The sequence below is a fragment of the Panthera pardus genome, unplaced genomic scaffold (assembly GCF_024362965.1).
Source record: "Panthera pardus isolate Hobbes unplaced genomic scaffold, ASM2436296v1 HiC_scaffold_13, whole genome shotgun sequence".
In the NCBI taxonomy this organism is placed as follows: domain Eukaryota; kingdom Metazoa; phylum Chordata; class Mammalia; order Carnivora; family Felidae; genus Panthera; species Panthera pardus.
In genome coordinates this window covers 35,757,951-35,779,748 of record NW_026526688.1, presented here as the reverse complement: position 1 = coordinate 35,779,748, position 21,798 = coordinate 35,757,951, and the positions used below count along the sequence as shown (strand labels likewise).

General features: G+C 44.4%; 1 protein-coding gene across 3 annotated transcripts in view; it reads left to right on the top strand.

Moving 5' to 3' along the window:
• SLC39A14 (solute carrier family 39 member 14) overlaps positions 1-9,741 on the top strand; it is a 43,510-nt gene extending 33,769 nt beyond the window's left edge. For 2 of the 3 annotated variants that reach the window (XM_019466990.2, XM_019466993.2), the window contains exons 4-9: positions 432-601; positions 4,757-4,879; positions 5,619-5,807; positions 5,926-6,133; positions 7,178-7,362; positions 9,092-9,741. In XM_019466990.2, the coding sequence (XP_019322535.1) occupies positions 432-601; positions 4,757-4,879; positions 5,619-5,807; positions 5,926-6,133; positions 7,178-7,362; positions 9,092-9,238 (1,022 nt within the window). In that variant the 3' untranslated portion in view covers positions 9,239-9,741. Of the gene's footprint in view, positions 1-431; positions 602-2,611; positions 2,782-4,756; positions 4,880-5,618; positions 5,808-5,925; positions 6,134-7,177; positions 7,363-9,091 lie in introns of all 3 variants that reach the window. The other variant, XM_019466991.2, reaches the window with a different exon arrangement.
• The last annotated feature ends 12,057 nt before the right edge of the window (positions 9,742-21,798 follow it).

The window sequence follows — 21,798 nt, the reverse complement described above, 5'->3', positions numbered from 1 at the left end:
TGCCCAGTACCTCTGCTCCAGCCACAGTGGACTCACCATGGTCTGTGAGTGTCTGTGACTCCTGCGGGCCTGGGTTGCCCTTCTGAAACCCTGTCGCACTGATGTGCGCTGCCCACCCCTTGGTACCTAGCATATGCTGCCTTTGTTGTTTCCTGCTATCATCATTTCACTCCTATGGTTTTTTGGACTTTACTGTTTTCACTTGCTTCTCCATCTAAAAGGTAAGCTTCTTTGGATAGCGACTTTGCTGGGTTGTTTTCAGGCTTCTCCACAGCACCCAGCAAGAGATGGACTCAACCGTTAATGTACTGACGGGTTGGTGCTCTCTGTCTGCCCTGATGGTAGCTGAATTGAGAATGGGCCACCCCAGGCAGCAAGAGCACCCCCACCCTCAGTAATGGAGGCCCTCGTCTGTTCTTGTTCCTCCACAGTGTGGGGCTTTGGCTTCCTCAGTGTTTCACTGATTAACCTGGCCTCTCTGCTGGGAGTCCTCGTCCTGCCGTGCACGGAGAAAGCATTTTTCAGCCGTGTGCTCACTTACTTCATCGCCCTGTCCATTGGAACGCTGCTCTCTAACGCGCTCTTCCAGCTCATCCCAGAGGTGCAGTAGAACAGAAACTTGCGCGTCCTCTTTCCCTGGGGGCCCTGCAGCTGAGCCCCTACCTAATGGCCCTGCCCCCACCCTGTGTTCCGAGGCTCCTGACAACTGCCACCTGGAACATTCACTTCTCCCTCATATCAGGGAACACAAATGACTTCTGACTCTGGATCTCAAGGGACTTCTCTCCCTCCTGGGGCACCCAGGTTGGCCTGTGGCCTCTTCAGGTGATGTCAGATGCAAGGCTCTCCGCATGTGCCCTCCCTGTTGGAGATTTCTCAGCCTCCCTTTCCCAGTCCCTGCCTCTCCACTGCCCCGTTTGCAGGGCTCAGAAGGAACACTGCAGCTGGTGGTCACTGTCCAAGTCCTGGTACTCTGTACGTGCCTTAAGTAGAGGCCCTGACAGTGTTCAGGTGTGGCCACCAAGGGATCACCCATCTGGAATGAGGTGGAAGGAAAAGAGGTTACCAACTGGTCAATAGAATTGGCCTAAAAAGTGAGGGATCCTTCCGCCCCACCCCAAGTAGGCCATAATTCGTAGCATAGAGAGCCAAACAGAACAAAAACTATTTAACGAAAACAAATTAAAATTCCAAGATAAACGAAAGGGGCACTCAGGCCTTCATACCTTGCATCTTGACTTTTTCCTGGGATAGGACTGACTTCCTGGTGCCCTTACTTGACTGTTTGAAATATTTGTTAATTTTGCTTTTTAATTGTGACCACTGAGGAGCTAAAAAAAAAAAAAAAAAAAAAAAAAGACCCAAGTTGATAGTCTGCCCACTCTGTCAGCTCAGGCAGGGCTGTGCACATGCAGTAGGGGTGATTGTGTGGGGACCCCCTTGGGGATTAGTGGCAGCTGCCTTTCATAAAGAGCCCATGTCACTGGCTGCCCAGCCTTTGCCAATCAAAAGACTCTCACCAGAATAGATGCCAGACGCAAAGCCCAGGCCTTGCCTGTTCCTTCTAAGTGAGAGAAGAAATCTGGTTTAAGAGTAACCATCTCCATGTTATCTCAAAACTCCACATGAATCTAACAAGTGCTTCAAGGGGAGACCTCATCTTGGGCTTTTATTTTATTTTTTTTCAGCTCCAGAAACTGAATTTATTAATTTTTTAAAGATTCAAAATGAAATGCCTTGTTGCTTATTAAATGGAAAACAATAATTGTACATGCTCCGCCCCTGGGCTCCCAGGGGAGTGCCTCATCCTGGCTCAGTTTTGTCCTACCTGGAGTGTGTGACACTGGGAAATGATAGAGGAGATATTTTTTGTGACAAGGTGATCTTGGAACTCTGTCCTCCATGCTGGAGTTCTCTCAGAGCAAATGGAAACAGACTTGAGACAAACAAACCTGAGAAGTTAAGAAACTAAGTTATACGGGCATTGGGTTTTACTGGTTCTCCATCCATCTGCCCTGCACGTCTGACTTTGTTTTATCTTGCAAAACCAGACCAAGTCCAGGTGGAAGTGCGTGTGCCTATATGGTATAAGCCACATGTGAAAAGCAAACATGGCAGCCAGCACAATGAGATCTCTTTGTCTCCTTGATCTTGTTTCCTATTGAAGAGAGCCCTCTGAGTCCAAAGTCTGCCATGGGCAGCCTGTGGATAGGCCTGAGCACACCTCAGCTGTGTGAGGAGGCAGTGCCCCGCCCTGCAGCCACACCAGCTGGCAGGTGCACCTCCAGGTGTCACTTGGGCCACCAAAGGCAGCAGCTGGAGTGGGAGCCACGGGTTCCAAGGCCACCTTGAATTCCTCTTCATTTCTTCTGAACTGATTGAAGGAAATTTCATCAGACTTGAATCACTAACAAATTTTCTATTTCTCTCTCCCTCCCTACTTGTCTCTCTGATTTTTCCTTTTTTGTTTCCTTGTTAATATCCACCAAAACCTTCCTCGTTGCCTCCCCGTCCTTTCCACCCCATGTTTTCCCTAAATGGTGGTCGCTGTGAAATGGGGCGTTTGCCCTTCTCCCTGTCCTGGGTGGGGCTGGCTCTCCCCCAACGGCAGTGTGGGGATACGGTCTCCTCTGTGTGACCGTCATCTCCCTCTGCTCCCTCATGGGGGCCAGCGTGGTGCCCTTCATGAAGAAGACTTTTTACAAGAGGCTGCTGCTCTACTTCATAGCTCTGGCGATTGGAACCCTCTACTCCAACGCCCTCTTCCAGCTCATCCCCGAGGTATGGCAAGCCAGGGCTTTCTCACACAGGAGCATGCCAGTCTCTGGGGGGGACTGCGGGGCACAGCGGGAGCACCCTCCACTTCTATACAAGGCACAGGAAGGAGGTCCCTTCCTTGTGGAAAGTGAAGTTGAGATTGACTCATGAGTTAGGAGGCAGCATAGCATAGGTTTGGGAGCTGGGTAGGAATCCCAGCTCTACCCTTCTACAAGTTCTGTGACCTTGGGCAAGTCATTGAACTCTGTGCTTCTGTTTCCTCATATGCAAAATGGGGGAAATGATAGGACTGATCCCACGTTGGCATTGCGAGGGCTACATGAGTTAGTATTTGTAAAGTGCCTGGTGCCTGGTTCATGCTCTCTGACTGCTGAGTGAAAAGGTGTGGTGCAGTTAGATCACTTGATGGCTCCCGATTTGAGGCTGCAGGCACACACACAGAAAAACCGACAGAATCCCTAGATCTCAATAAAACGATGCGTTCTCCGCAGTAGGTTGTTTTGGGACAAAGGTAATCTAAATAAAATGGCCTGGTTTCACATACATTGATGGCACCTTTGCCCCTTTGCCAAGGTTAGTGGGAAAATCTCCACAGAACAGGAGGAGCTTAGTCTTTGTAATGTTTGGCAGGCAGCCTTGGAGAAGCTTCATCTGATTTGGTGTAATCTCTGCAGTAGACCCGCTAATGAGTATATGCAGGAGGTGTCTCCTTGTAGGTGGTCTGACAGGCCTGGGCCGAGCCAGAGTTGAAGCACAGAGACGATGCCACATTCTGATAGTACCTTATGTTTTCCATGATGTGGGTTTTTGTTTTCCTAGTTGACTTCTTAGATCAGCTGATGTCTAGAGAAGTAGGGTTTTACCCATTTAATAGAGAACAAGAAAACGTATCCTAGAGGCCAGGTGTCAGAACTGCTAAAGCCATGCTTTTGTACTCTGCCATTCTTCATGGCTTCCTGCAGAGAACTGTCAATGGACAGTTTTCACTCCACTCTTCCTTAAGATGATTTGCCTCTCCTGGAAATTGGGCCTGTGTGTGTTGTTTCTTGACATACTAGAACTTGACCTTTATGTCTCTTAGAAAACTACACAAGCGAGTAGAGATGGATTTTGTCCCTTTAAAACAGAAAGGAGAAACATCTTTTAAGCAGCCCAGCGTTCCCGGTGCTTATGGTCACTTTTATCTTTGACCTATTCGTGAGAAGGCTGGTTTATTTGAGAGGCTTGCTTCCTGTCAGAAAATGGAGGGAGCAAGTCACCGGATAGTTACCCAAGGCCCCACCACACGTCAGGAATATCACTGAGAGTGGGATTCTCCTGATTCCTACTCCAGTGGTTTTCCCAATGGATTCTTTTTTGCCCCCCTTGATAAGTGAAGTTTCCAGAAATAACCCAAAACAAAAACCCCAAAATTGACATGTGCAGTGACACAGTCTGCTTTTTTGGCTTTGTGGTCACTGGAAGGTCTGCGGTCAAGAAGATGCCACAATTCTTACTATTTAACTGGGGAATGGATTTCCCATTTTAGAAAGTATAATTACACCATCTCTCTTTGTGTTTACAGGCAGATCAACTGGGAACATTAGATAAGGAATGGAAATAAACATAAGTGTCTCCTTAAGTATGGAATTTGCAGGCAGGTTCTGCCCTTGTAGCAAAGGAAAAATGAAGACAGAGTCCTAATTAAAAGTAGAAAACCATATCCAAGGCTGTTCTTGGGAGTATAATTCTAAAGGGGACTGATCTTTTGCATCAGAAAATGAGCTAGAGAGACCCTAACAGGCCCTGGTGATATGGCATGAAGGAAAGTCAAGGGCTCGATTTTGCTGGAAGGGCAGGAAGGGGTAAGGCAGCAGAGCTATCACAAAGAGTGCGTCTCTTTCCTTTCCTAGAATCAAGGAAGTGGTTAAGAGATGAGAGGGGACCCGTGGAGATTTTTTTATTTTCTTAAACTCATTTTGTTTTCCTGGGTCCACAGGCTTTTGGTTTCAACCCTCTGGAAGATTATTATGTCTCCAAGTCTGCGGTGGTGTTTGGGGGCTTTTATCTTTTCTTTTTCACAGAGAAGATCTTGAAGATGCTTCTTAAGCAGAAAAATGAGGTGAGGCCTAATTGTTAGTAAAGGGAAAAGTGCTTGTAGGGAAAGCATCCATCTGAGAAATGTCTGTATGTCTTGGTAATGGTGTCACCAATGCAGTGAGCTTACCTGCTGTCCCCCCTCTTCCCCCAAGAGTGGATTATAACCGACAGATTTCAGGAATAGATCTCCCATCTCCCCTCACGAGGGTATTAGCAAAGGCTGAGGACAGACCAGAAGCCAGATCTGGCCCTGCGTGCCTTTTGCTAGGCAGTGGTGTATCCCCTCATTTTATTCTAGATTGTTTTTTTAATATACCTTTTGTACTCTAGGAGGTGAAGGAGGGGCTCGGTACATAGTCATTACATAGAAAGTACCACCGCAGAGAACAGAGGAATGATTGTTGCGGTATAGTTCCAAAAAGGTATCTTTGGTGCCTGGCACACAGTGATCAGTTGCCGAATGGAATAACATTATCCAGTGCAACGGAGGAGCTCTAAACCTCACTAGCAATACCACCTCGTTGGACCAAGTGATGGCTATGAGGTCACTGTTTTGATTTCTGTCCTACACTAAGCCCTTACATTCACCTTAGTTCAGCTTTCTATAACAGCTTTCCCTTGGTTTCTGTGTGCATTGCCTGCTTATGTTTTCTCTGATGGTGGGAATGAGGTCTTCCCAGTGCTGGGAGCACCTACCAGTGCTCAAGAAGCTTTGTGGTTTTGGTGAGTGTCGTGCTGACCCTTCCCCATGGTTCCTCCAGCATCATCATGGACATAGCCATTATGCCTCTGAGACGCTTCCTTCCAAGAAGGACCAGGAGGAGGGGGTGACCGAGAAGCTGCAGAACGGGGATCTGGACCATATGATTCCTCAGCACTGCAGCAGTGAGCTGGATGGGAAGGCCCCCATGATGGACGAGAAGGTCATCGTGGGCTCACTCTCTGTCCAGGTCAGTGGGCCATCTGCTGTTGGCCTTTAACCAGTAATGGCCTTGATGATTTGGGCCTACCTTGAAGGTCCATCATTCATCCTTTGACCTGGGGCCGTGGGGATGGGCTTTATTGTAGGACCTGCAGGCTTCCCAGAGTGCCTGTTACTGGCTGAAAGGTGTCCGCTACTCTGATATTGGCACTCTGGCCTGGATGATCACCCTGAGCGACGGCCTCCACAATTTCATCGATGGCCTGGCTATTGGTGCCTCCTTCACCGTGTCTGTTTTCCAAGGCATCAGTACCTCGGTGGCCATCCTGTGCGAGGAGTTCCCACATGAGCTAGGTGAGTGTGCCTGCACTGCTGGCGTCCCCTGCAGCACCCTTCGTGTGTCCCACTGCCCCCGCCCCCAACTTCAGAATGCTTGTTGTAACTGCTTAACACATTCTCTGTGCTATGTAAAATCTAACCACCAATTCTTACCAGTTGAATTCATAATTGAAAATTGATCATTGAAAATGATGAAGATTTTTATTGGGATGTTTGTTTCCCTTCCCAGTCCATATCCTGTGCTATTTCCTCACCTCTATAATGGGGTTAATAATAATACTTACCTCATAGATTTTTCATTTATTTTTGAGAGAGACAGAGCATGAGCGAAGAAGGGGCAGAGAGAGAGACACAGAATTCAAAGCAGGCTCCAGGGTCTGAGCTGTCAGCACAGAGCCTGACGTGGGGCTTGAACTCATGAACCATGAGATCATGACCTGAGCCGAAGAGGGGCGCTTAACTGACTGAGCCACCCAGGCACCCCTCATCCTATTAGTCTCCCAGAGGCTGAGATGTCTGTTAGAGGTCTGGTGGGTGGAAGAAGTAGATGAACCTGGAGTTAGGGGGTTAGTTTTAGCAGAGCAAGAGTATAAAAGACCTAGACTTTGGAGGCTCAGGGACTTAAGGTCAAGTTCTACCTTTGCCAATTTACTGGCTTGTAACGTTGGGCAAATTACTTAACTTCTCTCAGTCTCCATTTTGTTTCCTAAAAACATCATTCAGTATAGTTGTGAGGAAAACACTTCTACTTCACCATCAAGCAAAAGAGCAATTGCTAGCAACTGCTAGTTGGTTGGCTATGTTGAAAATCCTGTGCATTATTTTCAGCCTCTAGGCTGAAAGTATGCGGCTAAGTTTTGCAAATGGAGACCACTCCTAGATGTGAAGAGGTGAAGAGGAGGGGTGCCTTAGACTTGTCCCTGCGCTCTCAGGTCTGAGGCCGTCTTGATTTTCACCCAGATGTTATGTATAGTTCAAGCAGTCTGTCCTCACTGTGCTCTCTGTCCGTGACCTGGTGTAACTCTTCCACACACGTTCCCTCTTGTTATCCCTCCTTAGGAGACTTTGTCATCCTGCTGAATGCTGGGATGAGTATCCAGCAGGCTCTCTTCTTCAACTTCCTTTCTGCCTGCTGCTGTTACGTGGGTCTGGCCTTTGGCATCCTGGCTGGCAGCCACTTCTCTGCCAACTGGATCTTTGCACTGGCTGGAGGAATGTTTTTGTATATTGCTCTGGCTGATATGGTAAGTCTTCCATAGTTCATGCCATGTAGGCAGAATTGCACTAGGTTATTCTTTGGAGGGGAGGCAGCTAAGAGGACATGAATTAGTTTGTTCATAATAGCTCAATTGAGGAATCATTCATATACCACACAGGTCACCTATTTAAGGCATATAGTTCAAAGCTTTTTTTTTTTTTTTTTTTTTAATTTTTTTTTAACGTTTATTTTTATTTTTGAGACAGAGAGAGACAGAGCGTGAAGAGGGGAGGGGCAGAGAGAGAGGGAGACACAGAATCTGAAACAGGCTCCAGGCTCTGAGCTGTCAGCACAGAGCCCGACGCGGGGCTCGAACTCACGAACCGCGAGATCATGACCTGAGCCGAAGTCGGCCGCTTAACCGACTGAGCCACCCAGGCGCCCCAGTTCAATGCTTTTTAAGAGGACATTAGATTTTACTTATTTTTTTAAGTGAAGCAAGTATTTTATTTAAATCAGTTGTCAAATCACGTTTTATCCAAATGAATATAATATAACATTGTCCTTAAAAGAGTGGGCACACATATGGCACAGACATAATACAGTATCTATCAAAATACCATTTGTAAAGAACCTGACTTACCTCATGCTGTGTATAAATGTGGTCCAGCATATAAGAGTAGAATAAAAACTTAAAATAGTCCGTTATTTTCTTGATAAGATGAAAAACATGTCATTACTTTGCCTCAGGATTGAAGCACACTCATTTGGAGGACATTAGCTTTTAAAGGACAAAAAAACTTACCAGCATATGTTATTAAAGAAGATGCTTGAACCCAACTCAACACTTCTTAATGAGTGTTGCCAGTGTCAGCGGTGCCTGAAAGCATGCATTATAATGGTACCCACTGATGTTTGGTGTAGCCCCTTTAATTGGCTTTGAGTTGGCTAATGAAATACCTGATTGGTATTTCATTATTCATTATATTTTGCATAACAAGGTTGATTTCTTGTTTGTTGGCATGACCTGTTCTTTGAGGTCATATTTTGCATGAATTATTTTCCATGTCCCTCGAAAATAATACTTTTGTTGCAGTGATAAGAGTGCTGACCACCATGACCCATTCTCACTCCCTGGAAGCATTTTAGATTCTCTCCTCTCTTGTGGGGAGCTCCCCACCCCCCCACGGTTAAGACATTTTTCTGGATTGCTTGAATGAGAAGGTCCGCTCTCTGTCCCCTGCCTTACTGGCCAGCAGCGGGGCCCTTGAGTCCTAGGAGTGTTACAGCCCCAAGCTCTGGTTCCTTCCACAGGTGCTCAATTTCCCAAAGAGGTGGCGGCAGCATTTTGGTAACAAAAAGATCTTCTCAAATGTTTTTAAAGTCCACAGCAAAAAAATTTATTTTTATCAAAGCAGTAATTTTTTAGCCAGCATCTAAACCTTTCCAGGGCTACATGCATGTATAATACTGTTTTACCTCAATAGTTGAAAAGTACTGGTAGCCACCGTGGGCAATGCTGTGAAGGCTATTGCTGCTAATAGTCATATATCTTAACTACATAGTCTCTATATAATAATTGTATATTATATAATGGTAGATAACATATATTAAGTTATAATCATATGGCAATTGTTGTGTTAATATTCTAACAAATATTTTTAGGATACGTATCATAACGATGATTCGGTATACTATCTCTCTCTTGCTGAGTCGTCCTGGACGTACCAGGTTGAGAAAAACTGCAGCTCTCTTGTTTTTCTCCTCTTTCTCAGTTCCCTGAGATGAATGAGGTCTGCCAGGAGGATGAAAGAAATGGCAGCATCTTGATCCCCTTTGTCATCCAGAACCTGGGCCTCCTGACTGGTTTCACCATCATGCTGGTCCTCACTATGTATTCAGGGCAGATCCAGATTGGGTAGGGCCCTGCCAGGAGCCTCTGGGATTGGAAGTTGGCCCTTGGCTGCCCAATCCCTGGCCCAAGGACTCGGCAACCACGACGCACCTCAGAAGAGGCAATTGTATTAAAAACTGTGACACGGACTGTATTCCCGCATTCAGATGTCAGCTGTTTTTAAACATGCTCAATCCTAGGAATAAGCTGCCCTGGTAACCAGTCTCTAGATAGTGCCTCTCTGCCTTTCCTCCCCCTTTCTCAGAGTGACCCTGGAACCTGAATGCAGCTTACTTAGCAGACAAGCCTAACTTTTTTCCCTGGTTACCCTGGCCTCTTTCTCTTTGAACCAGCACTGAGAAATTTTTTAATCCTTGCCCTACAATGCAAAAATATAGCCAGTGCTCATGACTTGGTTAGAAATACCAAGAGGTGAATCTGTAGTTTAAGGGCCTGTGAATCTAAATGTGTGTCCTAGACCTCAAGATGTCCCATTTTGGAATAAATTCACCTGTTTTTACAGAAAAGGTATAGGAGACAAGAATCCCTCCTATTTTTTCAAGGTCTGTTCAGTTGCCTGTTTTCTCAAAAAGACCTGAAAGTTAGAACACATGTGTAGGGCAAGAGGAGGCAAGGATCATCCCGAAGTTGAGGGGGGGGGGGGGGGGATGAGGAGAACTGACAGTGTGTGTCCTATTGTGGCAGTCACTTGTTCCCACTGGGTTGCGATGTTGATTTTGTGGCTGCAGCTGGCGCTTCACAGCTGTATGGGTGAGCTAGGGCTCGCTGCTGGTGAGCTGCTGTGCGGGTTCTATTGCCTGGACGTCCCCTTCTTTGACAATGACACTGACAGAATGGAAGGTGGAGAATGGAGACCTGCAAGAAATCCATTGGTTTCACTGTCATTTCCACCTCCCCTTCCCCTCTCCCATCTTCTGAGAGACTTTAGCTGCCTCCCTAGAAGCACATTTGGAGCACATTTACAATCTTGTATTAGAGGGGAGACTGCACAAATTTCCCTCCCCCGGTCAACACTTCCGCTGCAAAGTGGCAAGTTTACTTGTGCACTTATGGAGTGCAGCTTATGGGCTTCTTAGACAAAGGTGATCAGCAATGGAATCGGTGTGGGCACAATTTAGGATCTGCTAATTACATAAATAAAAGTATGAGCAATAGAATTCTGAGATGGAAGGTCCAGAACTTGGGTGGGGCACTGCAGATGCTTGCAGAATAGGGGCTTCCTGATGACGCTGAGAGTACGTGTTAGCGGCATGGCCTGGGTTCCCCTTCCTTCCTCACCCCGAACAAGAAAGGGCGGGTCCTGTACCCAACTGAATATTAATTGCTCTAACCCTCTTCAGAAGATGGATTTTTAGACTTGTCCGAGAGACTGTAGGCCAGCCTCAAGCACTGTGGAGCCCTCTCCTCAGAACTCTGGCTTCAAGGGGAGCTCATCTCCAGGTTCACTAGGTGAATTGATTTATTATTATCATATTGATAATGTGAGATTCTTTAGCCACTTTGGGGAGCCAGTCTCTCCAGAAGCCTTTCTTAGTGGTGCCCACAGTTGCAGCCCAGGGGCTGTGTTTGTTCACTGACTGATTTGTGTGCATGACTGACGAGTGCTGGTCGTGGCCAACACCTGTGAGTTTTTCTGTTCTTACACAGGAAGACTTTCCACTATACAGTAATTAAAAGCAGCATCTATTTTGTTTTTTTTTTCTTCTTGGGAAATGGCCCTCAAACCAGGAATAGTCTTGAAAAAGAGTATGCGTGGGAAAATTGCTGGTGATGCTTTATAAGTTTGTCTCCTTCTCTTGCTGTTGACTTTGATAGATTTGAGAATGGGCTGAAGAATAAGAAGGAAAACTTGAGTTCTCAAGATTCTAGAGTAAATATCAGGACTGACTCCTGATAGGATTAATGGTCCAATTTTACCAAAGAACCAATTCCTTGAATGTTGGAATCTAACTTTTATATTATCATTATTTTTATTATTGTTGTTACTGTTTTAAAACGGTTCTTTGTCTTCTGTTTTATTTTCCTCAGTGTCTGACATTGCTTTCAGGAGCTAGTAGCAAATAACACTCAAACTTTAAGACTTTACAAGATTTTTCTTTCCCTGATTCACATTGATAGATGAAATGTATAATTTTAGCATTCCCTGTAGATCTGCCATTCCTTACAAATACCGTTATTCTTGGAGTAAAATACTAAGTTAGAGTTAGTGGGTTTCTAGTTTTAGGAGAAGAGCTTGAAAATGTAATCTTTAACAAATTAAAAAATAAAACACGAAGTAGTAGGGTGCTTTCCCTTTTCGTGCACATCCATATTAACTTAAGAACTTTCCTTTTATAGACCGCTGCCTCAAAGGGAAATTCTCTTTAAACTGTAGTTGGCCCAGAGGCCAGTGCTGGCTGGAACTCAGGGGTGGAGGCGCTTGGATAGTACAAGCTAGTACTAGCGAGCAAATGTTGCCATTGGCAGCAGAGTTGCCTCAGGCGTAGAAGTTTGTGGCGATTCCTTTTTGACTTTTAAGTGCTAGATTTGCTGTTTTAAGCATTTGTACATATTAGAAGTCTGAGGAGTAGCAAGTTGTGAGGTCTTGTTTGCCCCCGGCATTGTCCTCTTCAGCGTCTTTCCCCAGATGACCAGCTCCTAACATCAGCAAGGAAAGCACATGTCCCATGCGGGAGCAGTGACCCAGGAGCAGGGTTGTGCTGCTTCTTACTCTTGCCCTGGAGTGCGGGTTGCCTTCTGTCCTTGCCCCCTGAGGTGTTCAGTGTCTTTTGTGTCTAGTGTCAGCTTGGGGCTTTCCCTCATTTGGTCCTTCACCTGGGTTTAAAAGAGAATGCATCTCTGTTTGGGTATCCTAAGACTTGTTTTTGGTAAGTCCTCTTCCAAAGAGATGGTAGTATTGTGGAAATCTGCTTAAAAGACTAAAAACTGTCTGATTTTTGCAAAAGAGAGGTGAGGTTTTTATTCATATTTCCTTTTACAGTTCTGCAGTTCCATCACAGTATTTTTTTAAATAACTCAGGTGTTATGAGATAAATTAGAAAAGAAAATAACTTATGTGGACTGTAAATGTTTTATTTGTAAGATTCTATAAATAAAGCTATATTCTATACTGCTGAATCCCAAGTGTGATTTTTTAAAGGAATGTGGGTGTAATGGAGGCTGAGGGACACAAGGTGGCAATGGTGTCTCACTGATTTCTAAAGCTTTGTTTTACTGCCCCGCCTTACATTTGGAGGGGAGATTTTAGGAGGAAGCTTAGGTATAACCTGCTCACTTTAAAATGATTTAGCGGGGGTACCTGGCTGGCTCAGTCGATAGAGTATGCAACTCTTGATCTGGGGTTGTAGGTCTGAGCCCCATGTTGGATGTAGAGATTACTTAAAATCTTAAAAAATAATTTTTAATTTATCTTCTATGGAGCCTATGACTTGACTCCTGTTGCATGATAGAAGAACTGTTGTGTTTCCTAAGAAGAACTTTCTGTCAGTGCTGTTTCCCCATGTGTAATTCTACGATTTGAAACTCATAGAGTATGCTTGGTTCATTTAGACCACACCTCCTATACGTCTTAACAGGGAAAAATCCTGTCATGGGACCTAAAAGTTTAAACCTGTTATCACTCCAGTTTAGTCATAGGGCCAGGGCTGTTGTTTTTCTTCCACAACAAAAATGAGCAGTAAGGTATAAGAATTGATGTGACCTTATTACCACACTAGAAAAATCCCAAATGCCTATTGCTCAACCCTTCCATTATTTAAAACTCAAAAATTATGTAGCTCATGCTGGTCTTCTAAGTTGCATTAACCAGCTACTCTATGGGCCTGCCATCTGCCAGAGTTCTTCAAAATGACATTCACTCCACTCTTCAGCTTGTATGCCTCCTGTGGAAAGCTTTCCTGGGTTGGCATTGGTGCCTCCTTGTACATATCCCAGTCAGTGGGCTTGTGCTGTAATCTGTCTTCAGACACCAAGTTCCTACTGGGTGGAGGCTATATCTGGTTTCTTGTGATTTCAGCACCTGCCACATAGGAGGAATGAATGGGAAAAAAAAAAGAAATGTCTCAAAGGTCTGTGAAAACAATCTTTTTCCACCAGCAGCTATTCCATTGGTGTTTTTCTGTCTTTGGTGTTGGTTTTGCTTATGTCTTCTTATTACTCATTTTTTTTTCTTAATTTTTTTAATGCTTTAATTTATTTTTGAGAGAGACAGACCACACAAGCAGGAGAGGGGTAGAGAAAGAGGGAGACACAGAATCAGAAGCAGGCTCCAGGCTCTGAGCTATCAGCACAGAGTCCTACGTAGGGCTCGAACTCGTGAACTGTGAGATTAGGACCTGAGCCTAATCTGAGCCTGAGTCAGATGCTTAACTGGCTGAGCCACCCAGGTTCCCCCTCCTTTTTTTTCCTTAACATTTTTAAGCTTTTACTTTTAAAAGTAATATCCATGCCCAATGTGGGGCTCAAACTCATGACCCCAAGATCAAGAGTTGCTGTAACAACTGAGCCAACCAGGTACCCTTGGTCCTCCTTCATTTAGAAACAAGTTTGAGAGATGAATTTGTGACCCAGGTGGAACAGAGCTAAGCAGAGTAAACAAGTCCTTCAGGAGGTTAAAAGTTAGATATTAGACCATTCTTTGTAATGTTCTTAACCAGCTAGGCCATTTGGGACATTTTTGGTGGGAGGTAAATGCTTTTCTATTGCCTTGCTTCTAGAAGCACACTCTTTATCATGCAGTGATGCTGAGATGTGATCTGAGCAAAGCCCCCTTTAAGAAATAATAGAGACACCAAATGTGGACAAAGCGTTTTTAAGTAATCTTTACACCCAACATGGGGCTCAAGCCTACAATCCCGAGATCAAGAGTCATATGCTCCAGGGGCGCCTGGGTGGCTCAGTCGGTTAAGCGTCCGACTTCAGCTCAGGTCACAATCTCACGGTCCGTGAGTTCGAGCCCCGCGTCGGGCTCTGGGCTGATGGCTCAGAGCCTGGAGCCTGCTTCCCATTCTGTGTCTCCCTCTCTCTCTGCCCCTCCCCCGTCCATGCTCTGTCTCTCTCTGTCTCAAAAATAAATAAACTTAAAAAAAAAAAAAAAAAGAGTCATAAGCTCCAGCCAGCCAGATCCCCCAGTGCTCATCTGTTTTAAAGATTTTTTATTCTTTTTTTTTAAGATTTTTTTTTTTTATTCTTAATGCTTTAGTGTGAAATATCTAAACTTATGAAGGATGATAGGTTCAAATACCAGCAGAAGTGAATCCCTTTCATCCTTCGGGAATAAAATGGATTAACATTCCATTTACAGCAAAAAATATTAGTGGTTGGAAAAGATTCATAGGTCCTTATCGGCCTTTGGCTAAGTATGTTTAGAACTGCTGGTCAAAAAAAAATCATTTTTCTTACCAACACTACAGCCCCTTCTTGCCATATGCCCATTCGTGGTTGTTTTTTTGTTTTGTAATTGTTTGAGTAAGCTCCACACCCAACGTGGAACTTGAACTCACATCCTCAAGATCAGGAGTTTCATTCTCTACTGACCGGGCCCAGCCAGGAACCCATCATGGTTTATTTTTATTTATTTTCAACCTAGAATTTTTGTAATGTTTATTTAAATAATTTTTGAGAGGGAGGAGAGAAAGAATCCCAAGCAGGCTCTGCCCTGTCAGCATAGAGCTTGACGTGGGGCTTAATCTCATGAACTGTGAGATCATGACCTAAGCAGAAATCAAGAGTTGGATGCTTAGCAAATAAGCCACCCAGGTGCCCCCACTCACGGTTTGTTTTAAATGGAGGAAGGAAGTTAACAGAGACTATCCGCCCTGTATAACAGCAATCCTTGACCCTGGCAGTAGGTGGGATTCCGTGATGGTAGTAGCATCAATTACAGTTAAGGAATAACCCAGAAGTGTTCTGACTCTGGCAATCACAAGCCAAGAAGTAGTTCTTTCTTCCACTGGGCTCTGGATTTTTTTCTCTGTCTGTGGTTTGTTTATAGTTGTTTTGGAACACTAAGAATAAACTCAGGCAATAATCCATAAGGGTTTTTACAAATACTATACACATCCTAGAAAGCCATCAGGCAATTCCTATTGGAGCCCCTGACAAGACCTCTTTTGATGAAGTAATTCTAACTGTGAGATGTGCTCTTAAAATACATATTGCCCTGCATTTGGTTTTCTGTGTGTGCACATTTAATATGAGAAGTGGGGTACTGCTGTCTCTGTCAGTGTGTATAGGGTGGTAGGGAGACAACCAGAGAGTAAGAGGCTGTTCTGGCCCCAGGCTGGGGAGAAGGATGCGGATTGAGGGGACGGGGTGGGTAGGGTGGTAAAGCTCTGCACACATCCTTGGACCACAGTCCAGGCCCACTCTGTCACCGAAGCAAGAATAGAATACAACAGTGCAACCCTGGTGTTGGGAGGCAGGAAAGGGAAGGCACCGGACAAATGGTGCAGCCCACATTCAGTGCTGCCGGGTCTGGCCCACCTCCTGGCCAGACCCTCTTGACTGACCCCCCTACCGCTATCCCTTGGAACCAGGCAGGACCCCGATGTAGCTACTAGGTCTTAAATCAGTGATTATCAGCCAAAGCCACCACCATGTGGCCAGTGCCTGTCCCGATGGCCCCTGCACTGGTTCCGCAGTCTTGTTGATCTAGGAGCGGAAGGAGCTGTCGAATACTTGGATCAGCCACAATCCCTCTGGGGTCCACAGCTACTCCCACGGGAGCCAAACTTGAAAAGGAACTCTCCACTGGCACTGTACACCCCCACTGAATGACTGGAAATGCTTCACTACAACTGCATTCCTGTTTACAAGATGGGGCCCTACAAAGTGCCATTGGGCTGGGAGGTAAAGACAGAACTTGTCGGCCACAATGCGGTGGCCACTCCGGGGGGCCTGTGAGCCAGCTCTGATCTTTGTCTTAAACGAAGACGCTGCCCCAGTGGTTGTCACAGCCACACTACCATCTCCCTTGGTGTCCACTGCCACAGCTAGAAGGCACTGAAGCTGCCCAGGTGATGCTCTCAAATCCCAGAGCACATCTTCCCAGAACTGGCCTTCACCAGAGAAAATCTGGATACTTTGGTGGTGGTTGTCTGCTACCACGATGCTGCTGCTGCTGCTGGCTGGCAGATTTGGTCTTCTCCCTTCCATGGCTGCCAACATGGAAGATGGGGGTGTCCTGCTTGAGTCCTGGCTGTGCTCAGGCTGCCCGGAAAGCAGAGACTGGACACAGAGCGGGGCAGGGCCCAGGGGAAGAACATGTGTTCTGCTTGACTAACAGTTTAAAATGCAACAAAATCTAAGAATGACACCCAAGCCGGTTAAATGAAAATTCCTGCCAAACATGATGTTAACCCTGTGGGTTTTAAGGGAAACAACTAATTCAATAGACTTCTTGTTATTGTTGCTTAAAATAAAGGTTTAGGTCTTTAATTACAGATGCTAGAGAGGAGGGAAAAAAGTCTCTTTGATCTAGTGTATCTTCCCAGAATAGGAAATTCTTTCAAGTGGCATGTTTTTCTATAACTTCTTGAGGTTAATAAAACAAGCTCTTTTGAAGCCAGTGGCTGGTTGTATCGTAGAGACGTGGCCCCTGAGAAGAACTCTCTCAGGCTGCTAAATTCACATAGTTTAAACATTTTGTATTAATTCTCCAAATAATGTAGTTTCCACATCCCCACCCCTTCTCTTGAAAATTGTGTGAGCAGAAAAGAGATTAAATTCAGATTTTCCTGGGGCACCTGGGTGGCTCGGTTGGTTGAGTGTCTGACTTCGGCTCAGGTCATGATCTCACAGTTTGTGGGTTCGAGCCCTGCATCAAGCTCTGTGCTGACAGCTCGGAGCCTGGAGCCTGCTTCGGATTCTGTGTCTCCCTCTCTCTCTGCCCCTCCCCGGCTTGTGTTCTGTCTCTCTGTCTCTCAAAAATGAATTAACGTTGAAAAAATTTTTAACTCAGGTTTGCCTTTTTTCTAGAAAAACTGACTTTTTTTTTTTTCCAGTAGGCTCCACACCCAAAATGGGGCTTGAACTCACAACCCTGAGATTAGAGTCACATGCTCTATGGATAGAGCCAGCCAGATGCCCCTGGAATAACTGATTTAAAAAAAATTAGATTAAACTGATTTTTCAAGATAGATGGTTCAATTGTGTATCATAACTAAAAGAGTAGATAAAATTGAAACATTAGAGATCTCAACATTGTTTTCATTTGATTTTAAGGGTTGTTATATTTATTCTTGCAAACTGATTTTCCTAATTATGTTCTACTTAGCCTAGCAGAAAACTATTTTGCATTCCTTGGTTCATACATTAAAATTTTCCCTGAAAACTGCCTTGATCTAGCTGATGGTAATAATTTTTCATTGACAATTTTAATGCAGCCTCATATGCTAGTTTAAATAAGGAAGTCTTTAAAAAGTGTTAAGTTTGGTGCTTTTTAAAGCCAATGAAGATGAGCAAGAATGAATGCAAAACTACTAGCCCAGGATTCTGGATTCTGTCTTTGTCTTCACGTGAAAGAGCACAAGATGTTTAGGCCAAAAGAATGGATTTGTCATTCTGTTATTGACCAGCTATGTGAACTGCACCTCAATGCCTTTATCTGTCAAGTAGAAAATACCATTTCTATCCTATCTATCTCCATAGATGGAACGAGAACTAAACGTATGAGAAAGTGCTTTATAAATTATAACTCTATACCAGTGGTAATTAACATTTTGCTGTTTGGATTCCTCTGAGAATCTGAAAAATAAAGGTTTTCCAACATTTCTCTCACACACTCCCAAAAGCACTTGCAAATGTACTCAAACCCTTAATTTCATTTACAGTTGGGAAGGAATGATTTGAAAGCCTTGCACCACAGGTTAAGACCTTCTGCTACAGGGGTGCCTGAGCGGCTCAGTCGGTTAAGCGTCTGACTCTTGATCTTGGCTCAGGTCATGATCTCACAGTTTGTGAGTTCAAGCCCTACGTCAGGTTTTATGCTGACAGCACAGAACCTGCTTGGGATTCTATCTCTCCCTCTCTCTGCTCCTCCCCCGCTTGCTCTCTGTCTCTCTCCCTCAAAATAAATAAGCTTAAAAAAATAAAAAAGAACTTCTGCTCCAGACAAGAGTAAGATATCCGCCCATTCAACAAATTACTGAGCTCCGACTTCATGCCAGACACAGCAATGACAATGGCAGTGCCAGTGAACAGACAGAAGAAGGCGCTTCCCTTAAGGAGTGAGGGTAGACCCAAAGAAACAAGTGCTACAGGTAAATTGGGGTAATGAGGTAAGAGAGTGGTGGGGGTGCCCTAGCTTTAGTTAGCACAGTGATCAGAGGAGGGGCATTAGAGCTAGCCATAATCAGAGGAGACATTTGAGCTGGCCATAAACAATGAAGAGGCAGCTTTGTGAGAATGTTCTAAGCAAAAGAGATGGCAAATGCAACAGCTCTGGGACAGAAAGGAGCTTGGTCTGTGTGAGGCCAGTTTGTATAAATCTAGTATATACAGTATAAACAAGGCCACCATGTTTGAACTTCAGCAGCCATAGGGAATGAGGTTGGAGCTGAGTTCAAAGAGACAGGCCACTTTGGAGAAAGGAAGAGGCACTTGAGGGTTTCAGGCAGAGGAATGACATAAATCAGATTTATGTTTTCAGTTTGGGAAGATTTGTTGTGTGGCAAAATGGACTGTAGAGGGCATCAGTTGACAGGATATGTCCTGTGAGGGATCTTGCCTCCTCCTCCAACAGCCCGCCCATTCTACATTTCTGGCACAAGTGACTTGATGAATGTCAGTGCCATTTCCCTTGTGGGGCCCAGATGTGAGAGAGGTATTAAATTCTGCTCTCCTAGACGATTGTATTATGTAGCCAATAATGACTATCACCATTATCTCCTGCTTCGTAATGATGTAAACAAAAGTAATAGGGAATGATGGCAGCTTTGGGGCTCCTTGTCACATCACAGTTCTCACAGTGTTGGAGTCTCCCAAGGAGACCAAGGGAGACCTTGGTCCAGGAAGGGAGACCTTGGTCCAGGAAGACCACTGCTAAGACGTTTGCATACTGCCCCCCAAAATGGGCTGAATATCAACCTATGAATACATGTTACACATTACACAAGTCAGCAGAACTTTCATGAGATTTTACTTACAACTGTCTAGAGGGGTTCCTAATTTGATATCAGGCTATCATAATTAGTAGGATGTTGCTTTGGACTGTGTTTTTTCCATTACAAAATATATAAATATATATATTTTTTGATTCACTAATTTTTTTAGACATCAAGACTGTGGAGTTTCCACACCAAGGTAATTTAATCGAAACTAAGCATACTCAGGAAGATATGAATTAAATATAATACAGTATATGATGTCTATACCATATGTATTACTAACTGGGGTGCCTGGCTGGCTCAGTCGGTAGAGCATGCAATTTTTGATCTCAGGTTGAGCCCCCATTGGGCATAGAGACTGCTTTAAAAAAATTATGCAGTGCTTTTCATATAAATTTAAGAAGTATACACCATAAAAGACCTTTTCTGTGTAGACATTTTAAAATATTTTTTAATGTTTATTTATTTTTGAGAGAAAGAGAGAGACAGAGCATGAGTGGAGGAGGGGCAGAGAGAGAGGTAGAGAATCTGAAGCAGGCTCCAGGCTCTGAGCTGTCAGCACAGAGCCTCATGCAGGGCCCGAAACCATGAACTAAGAGATCATGACCTGAGCTGAATTTGGACACTCAACTGACGGAGCCACTTAGGCACCCCTGTGTAGCCATTTTAGAAACCTTCATTTTACTCTAATTTTAAAAAAATTCTATAGTTCTCTTACCTGCATTTAACACAGAAGTTTAATATTTAATGGCTTCATACAAATCAAAACTGAAACCAGGTTACTTTTATACAACAATGGAAACTAGGATTCCCTGTACATTTGTTAAATTGAAAGCATTAATAATTATTTCTCAGAAGGGCTGGTCATTAATTAAGATTTATGAAGTGCCTTGGGAGTTTCATAAGGAAATACACCAAATCTCGCAAGCTCTGTAAAATGGAAACCTAGATTTGAAGAGATTAGTAGAAATGCCAATTACACATGGATCTTGGTGATTTCTAAAAAAAAATTTTTAATGTTTTTATTTTTGAAGGAGAGAGAGAGAAACAGAGCATGAACAGATGATGAACAGAGAGAGAGGGAGACACAGAATTCGAGGCAGGCTCCAGGCTCTGAGCTGTCAGCACAGAGCTGGATGCGGGGCTCAAACCCACAAACTGTGAGATCATGACCTGGGCTGAAGTTAGATGCTTAACCAACTGAGCCACCCACCCAGGGGCCCTGGGTCTTGGTGATTTCTAATAATCATAACCAATGCAGAAAGCAAAAAGAAAGAGAACCAGACTTGCTAGTTAGATAAAAACACCACATACCCTGGCCAGGTGAATGGGTGTACAAACTGAATGAAATAGAACATTCGATTGTTGCTGGAAACTCTTAATGTCATGACTAAAAAAAAGCATCACCACTACCAATAAGCTTGAATCTCATTTATTTAAAAAAATTATTTGGGAAGGAGCTTAATTAGAGTTTTCTTTTCATATTTTCATTGAGTGGCTCTGATCAGAGAAATCTGTCAGAAAATCCCCCAAATGAGTATGTAACACTACTGGAAATAGGCCAGGACAATAGGTCTTTGAAAGAAAAGAGCTCTTTATTTTCACCTAGTTATAAAGTAATACTTCCTCAGCATAGACAATTTGTTTTTTTTTTAATTTTTTTTTTAACATTTATTTATTTTTTTTTTTTAATTTTTTTTTTCAACGTTTTTTATTTATTTTTGGGACAGAGAGAGACAGAGCATGAACGGGGGAGGGTCAGAGAGAGAGGGAGACACAGAATCGGAAACAGGCTCCAGGCTCCGAGCCATCAGCCCAGAGCCTGACACGGGGCTCGAACTCATGGACCGCGAGATCGTCGCGGGGCTCGAACTCACGGACCGCGAGATCGTGACCTGGCTGAAGTCGGACGCTTAACCGACTGCGCCACCCAGGCGCCCCAACATTTATTTATTTTTGAGACAGAGAGAGACAGAGCATGAACGGGGGAGGGTCAGAGAGAGACGGAGGCACAGAATCAGAAGCAGGCTCCAGGCTCTGAGCTGTCAGCCCAGAGCCCGACGCGGGGCTCGAACTCACGGACCATGAGATCGTGACCTGAGCTGAAGTCGGATGTTTAACCAACTGAGCCACCCAGGCGTCCCGACAATTTGTAAAATACAGAAATTATTGTTCATTTGTTTCTCCTAAGCCACCCTTCTCCTAAGTCACACTACCCAGAGATGGCTACTATTAACATTCTTTTCCACAACAGACAATGCTCCGTGAGGGTTTGAACTGTGTCAATTTTAGTTCATCACTGTATCCTACCGCCTGGCATAGGGCCAGCAGGCACAGTTGGCATTTGATTAATGTTTATTGAACGAACAAATATTTCCTTCTAGCCTTTTTATGCATACATTTGCTTGTTTGTTCACAAAGGGGGTCCATACTGTACATTATTATATTCTATTATTTCCTG